This window comes from Carica papaya, chromosome 4 (assembly GCF_054855325.1).
Source record: "Carica papaya isolate Zhongbai chromosome 4, ASM5485532v1, whole genome shotgun sequence".
Taxonomy (NCBI): Eukaryota; Viridiplantae; Streptophyta; class Magnoliopsida; order Brassicales; family Caricaceae; genus Carica; species Carica papaya.
In genome coordinates this window covers 11,580,016-11,590,068 of record NC_142312.1, presented here as the reverse complement: position 1 = coordinate 11,590,068, position 10,053 = coordinate 11,580,016, and the positions used below count along the sequence as shown (strand labels likewise).

The following is a 10,053-nucleotide window of genomic DNA, read 5'->3' as shown; positions in this document are numbered from 1 at the left end:
ATTTCATATGAATGCTTATACGAAGTTAATTAAATTAATATTTAATTTAGTTCAAATTTAAATTTCATAAAATAAGAATGATTAAAGATAATTGAAAAATTAAATAAACGTAACAGATTAATTTTAGATGATATAATATTAAATTGAAAGTAGTTGTTTCATAATTCGCCACTTAATAAATAAAGAAATAAATTGATAGTAGTAGAATTGATCTAATTGTGTATTAAATATAGAAATTATGATTGATTTATGTATATGTATCAAATAATTAAAAAATTAAATAGAATTAAAGCCTCATAAATATATATATATTTTTAAAAATGTTATTGTAATTAGGCTAATTAATTAAGTCAAAGGATAGGAAACTATGTGTGGATGATGAAGAAGAAAAAGAATTAAGCATAAGTGTGGAATTTTGAGCTTCCTTCCCCCATGGTCCCTTGTAACCTAACTCACTTGAAAATTAAAATAAAATTTTGGAATTATTAGACACGTGTCACATTTTCAACATGATTTAAAAAACATCTCTCCCAAGTCAATTTGAATTATCTTCTTCCACAACACTTGTCTCGACAAAGCCAGGCAAATATGTTTGTCTTCCTCTTTTCTTTAACTTACGTGGCATTTTTTTTATGTTTCCCATAATTTATACTTCTCCACAAAATATCTTTGCTTTCCTTCAAATTTTTGACTTTGTCGAATAATATAAATTTGGTATATAAATGTAAATATTTTTCTATTTTTTTAATATATATGAATACGTATTAATTATTATAAAATAATATAATTTTTTACATAAATAAAACTAATAATTAACATTTAAAAATAAAATTGATTTAACCAAAAGCAACATATGATCTAGTCCAAATAATAATTAAAAAAAGCACCTATAAGAATATTTAAAATAACTTAGCAGTAACAAGTATCGTACAGTAGGCGCGATCAATTTTTTATATATTAAAAAAAAAAAAAAAAAAAAACTATTGAAATGATTGTTATAAGTATCTGCTTCCTTAATCTCGTCAAACATTTCCGAGTAGAGTCGAGAGAAGGAGAAGAAGAAGAAGAAGATGTTTGTGTTCCTAAAATCGTTGTCAAGAGCCGTCCACGAAGAGCATCAGAATTATCCGCCGGAGACGGAGGTCGATACTGAAGGCGCGTGCACCTCACTTACAGTTTGGAGAAAATCACTTGTAATGAGCTGCAATGGATTCACCGTTATCGATTCCAACGGCAACTTGGTTTATCGCGTCGACAATTACACGGGAGGATGCGCCGACGAACTTACTCTCATGGACGCCGCCGGAAAATCCCTTCTCACTCTCCATCGCCACAAGGTACAATAACAATTAAATACTTTTATTACTTAACCAAACAAAAGCTGAAGTCAAATTATAGGTTCGCTAATACTGATTTGATTAATGGCAGAAGCTTGCGATGGTAAATAGATGGAGTGTGTACGAAGGGGATGATGCGGATGATTATTGCGATACAGGAAAAAGAAAAAAGTTAGTGAAGAGACCTATATGGTATGTGAAGCAGAGCAGTAACAGAGTATTGCAATCGAACTCACATGTTCTTGCGTATGTATACGGAGGAGAATGTGATAAGAGATGTAGGTACGTGATTCAAGGATCGTATACTCATAGATCGTGCAAAGTGATTGATATGTCGAATAGAGTAGTTGTAGAGATCAAGAGGAAGGAGGCGAGGGTGGGAGGAGTTTCTTTCGGGATGGAGGTTTTTGTTTTGGTTGTCAAAGCAGGGTTTGATCCTGGATTTGCTATGGGTCTGGTTGTGTTGTTAGATCAGATGTTTACATAGTTCTTAATTTTGTTTTTATCTGATTCTTTGTTTAGATGTGTGATTTCAGTATATGTTCACTAGTTAACTGAAAACGCAAGCGATACCCAGTGATTAAATCACACTCTTCTGCTTCCATTTCTTTATCTTAACAATCATATATGTGGATCTTGATTATTTAACAATCCCACAAGGTATTTTAAACAAGAATAACCTTTTTCTTTTCTCAGTCAAAAATCATACTGTTACAATTTTTTTTTCCAAAGCTCCTGCGTGGTTAGGTCCCACGTAAATGGCTTAAAGCATGGACCTAACATCCTTGGGAAAAGAGAGAAACGAGATTGTTGTCTTTTTTTTTTGAGAAAAAAAAAAATGAAGTCACATGAGATATGGTTGGATTTAGTGAAAGGAAATTCTTAAATTAGAGAATTTACAAGTATGAAACGTTTGGTTCCAACTGTGTTACGCCCTACTTGTTGCTCAAGTGGTCAAGCTGGTTCAAGTGGGTAAAGGAAAGTCCATTTTTAAAGAAAAATAAAAGCATGAGATTATTTTCTCCATCTTGGGTTTAACTGGGTGATTTTGAAGATATGATCATATTGATGTCCTAAATGATTTGCAGGTATGGGATTTTTTATTAAAAGGCGGATAATTCCAAAATTATAAGCTCTTACCAAGTTCTGGGGAATAAATAAGGACGACGTTATATATATATATGTGTGTGTGCGTGTGTGTCTATTGTTTTTTGGTCTACAAGGACTCAGCAGTTTTCTTTTCCTTGCTCAGTTGCTGGGGGCTTTCCACTAGATTTCCCGGTCTACGCTTCATATCACCCAAGTCCGTTGTATAAGTTAAAAAGAGGAAGATATACAAATAGATTTCCGAGACTTGATTTGGCCACGTCTTTGGATTTTTCTGTTGAGTAGCTATGTAGTTTCTTACTTTTTTTCCCCTCCACCATGTCCAAACATAGTGATAAAAGTAAAGAAAAGCAGAGAGAGAATTAATTTTCTATTGCCTCATTAAATGCTCTACACAAGGCAAACAATTTCCTGTTGTATTCTACAGGTCTAATAAGCATTACAACATCTCCCCAATTCACCCTTCAAGGTAAAATTTAACAACCAGCTTCACTGGTAACAATTGTATTCCCCACCAAAGCACCACCGGGCCTTACAACTAGCTACATTTCACCTACAGCAAAAATATGTACAACCAACCAGTTTCACTGGTAACATTGTCTAATGGAAGAAGCTTCTGTACCGAACTGAGATATATGTTATTCTTTCTATCGTTTCCCCTTTCCCACTCCATGAGCATCAGCTTCCATACCTTCTATTGATTCCTGCAAGCCTTGTCTGGAACCCTTGCAAGGTGGTGGCATCATGCATGATTGCTTTATAGTATTAGAAGAAGAATTTCTTCTTTCTGTTCCAACCGAGTCCTTAACTAATATGCTTGATGATGACCTATCTGATCTGGGACTACAGCAAGTCATTGATCGTTTCCTAACAGGATCACTATAAATGAAATCTCTCTTATTATCAGCTTTGGAAAGCTTAAGCCTTTTTGAGGGCAATATCTGGTCCGCACATCTTCTTACCCGATTGTCACGCCCTGACGTTAAACTCGTAGCATATATTTCCTCGGGTTTCTCAATTGATTTTAACTTGCGAGCTTTCATGCCCTTTTGTGAAAGCTTCTTAGGCCACCTTAAAATTCCGTCTGGGCTTTGCCTCAAGGGTCGAGTAGCCATGTCATACAGTATTTGAGCAGCAGCAAGCACTTGTGGGCAATGCCCAGCTGTCAAATAAAAATACATCACAAGAAAATAGATGAAAGGCCAACATTTAAAAAACTCCAAATGCAAATGGATATAATGGCCAGAAATTCCTATGACTAAACTATAGATTAACGGCAACATATAAAGAGCTGAAGGGCGAGCTTAATATTGGCACAGCCTCTGCAAGCCCATCAAAATTATAAATTTATCAGTGCAGTCATCAAGTATTGACCTTGACCGTTCTCTAATGCAATAAATAAATGACAATAGGATGCATTGCAAGCAGAGAGTAGCATGAAGATTTGCAATTAAATTTTGGAAGGAAGATATGTCACATAAAATTAGATACAAATAGAGTCGGCTATAAACATAGGATTAACTGTATTTCTAACTCCAATTGTATGAAAAGTACTAAAGTAACTGCAAAACCATACCATTTACTTGATCCTTCAGTTCTGCTTGTGAGTCTGCACACCATCACAAAAGGGAGAAAAGAGAAAAAGAGATGATGATTCCATTTAATTAAAAAGTTGGGGAATGAATATCTATGTCTTGTGTCTTGAAGCATGTCAAAAGAAAGAAACTTACACAGAGAAATACGGGAAGCATCAATAGTTGTAGCAACAGATGATGAACCCAAGTCACAGCAAGAAAAGCTACCAGATATAGATTGCAAAACTGTAGTCCCAAAAGTACCCAGCTTTGATCCTCTAGGGGGAACTAGGTTTTGATCATAAGTGAGCGACTCCAAATCAGTAAAACAATCAATTGGAGCACCAAGAGAACTGGCAACATTCCCTATTCTTACCCATCGGCCATGGCATGTGGTTCTGTTTGATAAAAGCTTAGCTGAATCAGAACTGGTTTTACAGTGCCCATTGAAAGTATGTGACCAGGGAAATGGTGGCAATCTAACTCCACGAGTTATTTGCTTCCCTGTTCGTTGCTCAGAAGCACTTCTGGAATACTGAGAAGGTTTAGCTGCATCTTGAAGCAAAGACTCCAGATCTTTGGATGGAGGAAGTGTCAACTGTTCCAGAACATCTTTAGGTAGCCGCTCTAAAAAATCAACCAGACTGGTAGGAGCTTCAGGCTTGCTACAACAATCCTGGATAAGAACACAAAATTATTCAAGTGAAATCAAAGCCAAATAAATCTAACTAAAGGAATATATTCACTTTCCATTTGTGGATTTTCATCTGATCAATAACTTAACCCTTTGGTGTCCAATGGATGAAAATTCAAAATTTGCTCATAATAGGGCATGTTGAGGGATGATAATGAAATGACCCTTTAGAGTCTCGTGTCTTCCATCATCTTATATAAAATATATTTCAGTCAATGAAGTACATAACATGATATACTGGTTAATTATATGAGAATTTTCTAAGTGAGCTAACCAATCAACATGATGGATACTTGTTAATTACTGACCTTGCTATGAGAAGATAGATCTGTTGCACAAGATTCTCCTTTATAATTGTTATCGCCACTTGGGGACATAGAAACAGAGCTCAACGAGCAAGGGGAGAGTTTCTTGTTTGAACAGCTATCTATTTCAGCAAAATTTTGGATTGTAGCTGGCCCTGATAGAGGAAGAACAGAGAATGCTTTCCTAACAGAATTTAGCAAATTCTCATTCACATTATCTGCCTTCTTTCCTTTCCCTTTGACCAAAACAGGGCACTTATAAGTGCCAGCAAGAAGCTCACTCAGGGACAACTCATCAACAAGCTTAGTGATATCATTTACATCTGCCTTCAGACCATACATTCCTGGCAATTAATTTCCCCCATCAGCCAACAAAAGTATTAAAAAATAAAGAAAAAGAACCGCTTATACCCAAAAATGAAATTAGAAATGGAAGATGTATCCTTATCTCATCAAGCAGTAATGTTCAGTAATTGTAAAAGAAGACTATTTGCTTTAAATCTAGAATTTGACTATGAAGCAATAATTATTGAAGCTAAAATTTCATCTGCTCTCGAAAATGCTCATAGTATTTCTCAGAAGCAAACAGGGGCCTTGGCATCCATATTGGATTTCATTACGATTTTTTTTTTTTGAAATAATTGGATTTCATTACATGTTTAAACAAGACGGTAATAGCGTCTGCAAGACCATGACATTTTGGCCAGATACCCTGATGGTAGGACAAGGAAAATGGAGGGAGAATTGAGACGATGGAAGATTGGAGGAATAACAAAAAACTTAAAAGCAGAGATCTTTTCTATAGAAGTAATAAGCAGAGAACTTTTCTATAGAACTAATAAAAGTGTCAGAAGCCTTACTCATTTTTTTCTTTGAGATAATGTCAGAAGCCTTACCCATGGCTTCGGACCCGAGAAAAAAAGAGAAAAGAAAAGAGAAAGAACAAAGAAAAGAAGAGAAATTTTGAGGTAAATTCCTTATTTTTTTATGGTTTACATTCACATAAATTGGGGTATTTATAGGCTACAAGTGTTAAGGATGAATGGCACTGGAGGCAGAAATCGCTCAGCCATTTTGGTTGCAGCGGCGACTGCGGGATATAATGGCAATGGTTAGGGTTGATTTGGCCAATCAACCCTAACTCTAATCTGTTCGGGAGAATTGACCATTTTGCCCCCCGTGGGTAAAATTCCTTTTCTGCCCTTCCTTCTGTAGTAGACAGCCAGTGGTTTCTTAACAAAAAGAGAACACGAAAAACAGTGGAGGTTAGATATCCTCCCAGATTAAAAGAGAACAAAAGAAAACAGAGATAGTCTAGCACCTTTTAGGCAAAGAAGACCATCCAATCTCTGTGCAACAAGGGCAAAGAGTAATCGTTATAGCATCCATGCGCCTTGGCCAAATAGAAGCAAAGAACAACGATTTCATAGTTCAATAATTTTTTTGGGGAGGAATCAGATCTCAATACTAAAAATTCTCAATACTATCACTAATAATCATACTAGACACAGATACATCTCTGCTAGAGATATCCCATCTCAACTCACACAACCAAAATAGAAAAATACTTACAATTATAGGAATTTCTAAACAGAAACTAGGCCAGACAACAAAGTAAAAAGATTTCCTAAATAATTAGTGTCCTCCAAATTTACTTCCTAACTAAGCTATATTTTGACAATAATAGATAAAAATACCATAATTACATAATTATTTCCATAATATTTCCTAATATTAAAATTCTTTTTTCTTTCCTAATATTAAAATCCTATCCTTTTATTTTCTTCCTTTTCTGCATTACGCCCATATAGTAATCTTCTACCTAATTCAGCATCATTGTTCATCTACTAAAATTCAGAGGAAAGGTATCCAGGACATGACTACCCACTGTTTTTGTTAGTAAATTACATGTGCAGCAATGAGGTTAAGATGAATTGTACCCACTCCTTCCTCTATCATCTTGGTCATATTAATCCTCCGCATAACCAATTGGTTGTTTGTTGGGGTGGGGGGGGGGGAGCAAAAAGAAAATACTCGAAATATGAACATGAAACACTCAAACAAAGCTAAGTTATTTAAGATAGATGAAAATGAAAATGGTAAAAAATTATGGTAACACCAAGAACATGGAAGAAGCTGATTAGACTAATAATCATCACCATTACTACAAATTAGCAACAATAACATACCAAAAAAATTGTTCCCTCCAGAAGCTGAACTGAAGCCTGCCATAGCTTTCACAGGAGCTTTGCAGCTTCTCTTATCACCTCGCTTGACACTAAAGTTGCTTTTTTGTTTCGCCAGTTGAGCTTTATCTAGAATGAATATGTATATTAGTGAAATGAGCAAAACTCAATCTTACGAAGCACACAGTTATACACAGACAAACTGAACAAACTGCAATGAGAATAAAAGATGATCCTACCTTTTCAGGAGAAGAAATATAATGAACTTTACAACTTTAAAAGAATTGGAAAAAAATATCAATTAGTTAGCTAGTTGCAAAACCAATAATGAGTATTTCCAGCCACAAATACACTGTTCAAATTAGCCTCCAAATTCTGATAAGCCCCATTATAATAAATTTCAGAACATTCTTTATTTATTCATTGTTCTCCAATAACATCCAAGCTGCCTTGTGCCTAGCATACAACAAGTCATGCTTTATATGGTAACATCAAATTGCTTACCAATAAGGGGAATTTACATGCATACCATATAAGGTATTTACTTTTTGGAGCAAACAACAATGACTTGTAAGGATGCATCCAATATTAGGTTTAAAGTGGAATTCAAATGCATGCAGGAGCTAAAACTGTAACCAGTATTGCCGTAATCATCAAATCATTATTATTAATTCAGTAAAGCATCAAAAACAACATCAGAACTGCAAAAAAGGAAGAGTACTACCTGGACAGCTATATTTTGCAAGATGAGATGGTTGTTTATCAGATAGATCCTTTGTGTTATCAACTCCAACTGACCTTGAATCTTCTGCAAGACCCACTCTTGGTCTCTTAGAAGGTCCACTACTGTTTCTCAACACATTTCCTGCTTTTTGTTGTAATTGAACACCTTCAGATCTCGGGTTCAGAAAAAAATTTGTCACTCTAGAATCAAGTTTTCCAGACGAGTATTCACTGTTGCATGCAGTTTTCTGGTTAGGTAGCCTATGAATTTCAGCTTCTGGAATCTTATGCCATGGAGCCAACTCTGAAGAATTAACACTGCCAGCAACATCTGACAAATCACCATTTCCTAAAGTATAAGTTGAAACAACAAAGTAGTGGCAAAAGTAGTATACTAAATAATCTACAAAATAAGAAAAATCACTCCATGTTTCGATGAATTAAGACCATAAGATAATGCCAATCCCATTTTACATGTTGATTTCATATCTTAGAAGAAGAGCATCATAGATTGTAACCTTGGACCATTCTATAAAAGTTATTAAAGAGAATAAACAGTATAATTAGAAAAGGGAAAAAATAATAACTAAACGGGACCTAAGTATGACATCATCTTGTTCACATTTAACTTCTTCTTAATGAAGAAAAACAATAACTGGGCAAATTTCAGAACACGAGAGATCTCTCCTGGCATATTAACAATATCCTTGGGGAACAACTCTCCGCGTCCCTGGGAGAAATGATTCATCAGTACATCCTTAGCTGAGATGGACCATCAAAATATTTTGCACTTGGAGGTACCTCATCTTGAAAGAGAGAGCAACAAATTTTATTTTCTCAAAGAAGAAAGAGAGAATCAATTCTTTTTCCCACAAATCATGCCTAGAAACTCAACCGCCTCCAACCTAACTTATACAATGCAGCTCATAAGCCCAGATATCCAGAGCCGCAAGTAAGTCAGAAAAACACAAACGTCCCTGCACACTCCCCACCCAACAAACAAGGAAGATGAGAGAGAATCATAGAAGCAGTCTATCACCTTCTTGAAGTCTATATATGCAAGCATGACCATACAAGATAATTTCCAAAGAAAACCCTCGTTGGGTTCACTTCATCTCTGTAAACAATTAGGTTTCAGCTAACCAAATTAAGCATATTAAGCACCTACATCCGTCCATTTCTTGCATAAGGAGAGAGGTAATGACCGAAAGAAGGTCGCAACATCAAAACCAAGATGAAACAAAAAGTCAAAGCCGAAGCTAAAAAGAACAATCCGGTTAAAATGAAAAAAAAAACGTATCTCTAAAAGTAGCAGCAACGATTCCACCTTTTTGTTTGATTAGAGTGCTGCAACGCTCAACCGAAGAATTCATAAAAACCGAAACACGGCTCCGCTCGCAGTCCTGGTCGACCTCCTTCACTGTAACCCTAGTTCCACCGAACCCCTCAGATCTCATGAGCTTTGATGGCACCGCAACATCCACTGGGTAAGGCAGCTCCACGGCATCCATGACCACCACCAAACCCTCGAAGAGACACCGTAGTAACAACAGCAACAGCAGGAGCAGGAGCAGGAGCAGGAACAGTGCAGACAATCTTCCTACCTAGAAACCCCCAACGTGAGCGAGAAGGAAGAGTGAGTTTTGTGAAAGAAATTCGGTTAGAGAAATGGAAGGAGAAGTGAGGGTTTGGTGGGGAGAGAGTGCGAGAGAGAGTGGAAAATCGAAAGGTGCTTGGATGGGCAGAGCATGTTGCGGCTATGAAACGGGGGTTTCTAGGGCAAGAAAATGGGTGAGAATGAGAAGTATTTATAGTTTTCGGGAAAATACGAGGCTTGCTTGCCTAAGGCTCGTCGGTGGAGAAAGTTCCGGTGAGCTCGTCGCCAGCGTAATCCACAAAACGGTCGTGTTCCATACTTCGAGGGCTTGACGTGGCGTGATATAATAAAATCTTGAGAAAAAGCCATGATCAGGTACATTGGCATTCACTGCTACTGCAACGATCGGCCAATGACTAGGATCAAAGGTCAACCGGTCAACCAGCTTGGGAAATGGGGAAATGGGTATACATTTACCAGATTACCCTTTGGGTATCAACCCGAAATAGAAAATCAATTAACGCGGTTTC

General features: G+C 36.4%; 2 protein-coding genes across 2 annotated transcripts; one reads left to right on the top strand and one right to left on the bottom strand.

Moving 5' to 3' along the window:
• The first annotated feature begins 1,017 nt into the window (after nucleotides 1-1,017).
• On the top strand, nucleotides 1,018-1,949 carry LOC110806669 (LURP-one-like protein (DUF567)). Its single transcript, XM_022031589.2, has 2 exons — nucleotides 1,018-1,337; nucleotides 1,429-1,949. Exons 1-2 carry the CDS (start codon nucleotides 1,071-1,073, stop codon nucleotides 1,822-1,824), a joined length of 663 nt encoding a protein of 220 aa, XP_021887281.1. The 5' UTR covers nucleotides 1,018-1,070; the 3' UTR covers nucleotides 1,825-1,949.
• Nucleotides 1,950-2,799: 850 nt separating this feature from the next.
• On the bottom strand, nucleotides 2,800-9,827 carry LOC110806665 (uncharacterized). The gene is made up of 7 exons (XM_022031586.2): nucleotides 9,254-9,827; nucleotides 7,928-8,257; nucleotides 7,207-7,332; nucleotides 5,021-5,361; nucleotides 4,175-4,694; nucleotides 4,021-4,053; nucleotides 2,800-3,606 (listed from the first exon to the last, which is right to left on the bottom strand). The coding sequence occupies exons 1-7, from the start codon at nucleotides 9,435-9,437 to the stop codon at nucleotides 3,092-3,094; spliced, it is 2,049 nt and encodes a 682-aa protein (XP_021887278.2). The 5' UTR covers nucleotides 9,438-9,827; the 3' UTR covers nucleotides 2,800-3,091.
• Between the last annotated feature and the right edge of the window lie 226 nt (nucleotides 9,828-10,053).

What these genes read in the sequence shown, in the direction of transcription:
- LOC110806669 (XM_022031589.2), top strand. Translation starts at nt 1,071, where the DNA reads ATGTTTGTGTTCCTAAAATCGTTGTCAAGAGCCGTCCACGAAGAGCAT. An exon ending in TCACTCTCCATCGCCACAAG is followed by an intron (nt 1,338 to 1,428) that starts GTACAATAACAA and finishes GATTAATGGCAG; the next exon opens with AAGCTTGCGATGGTAAATAG.
- LOC110806665 (XM_022031586.2), bottom strand. Translation starts at nt 9,437, where the DNA reads ATGGATGCCGTGGAGCTGCCTTACCCAGTGGATGTTGCGGTGCCATCA. An exon ending in CACTCTAATCAAACAAAAAG is followed by an intron (nt 8,258 to 9,253) that starts GTGGAATCGTTG and finishes GTGATTTGTCAG; the next exon opens with ATGTTGCTGGCAGTGTTAAT. An exon ending in TGGAGGGAACAATTTTTTTG is followed by an intron (nt 5,362 to 7,206) that starts GTATGTTATTGT and finishes ATTAATTGCCAG; the next exon opens with GAATGTATGGTCTGAAGGCA.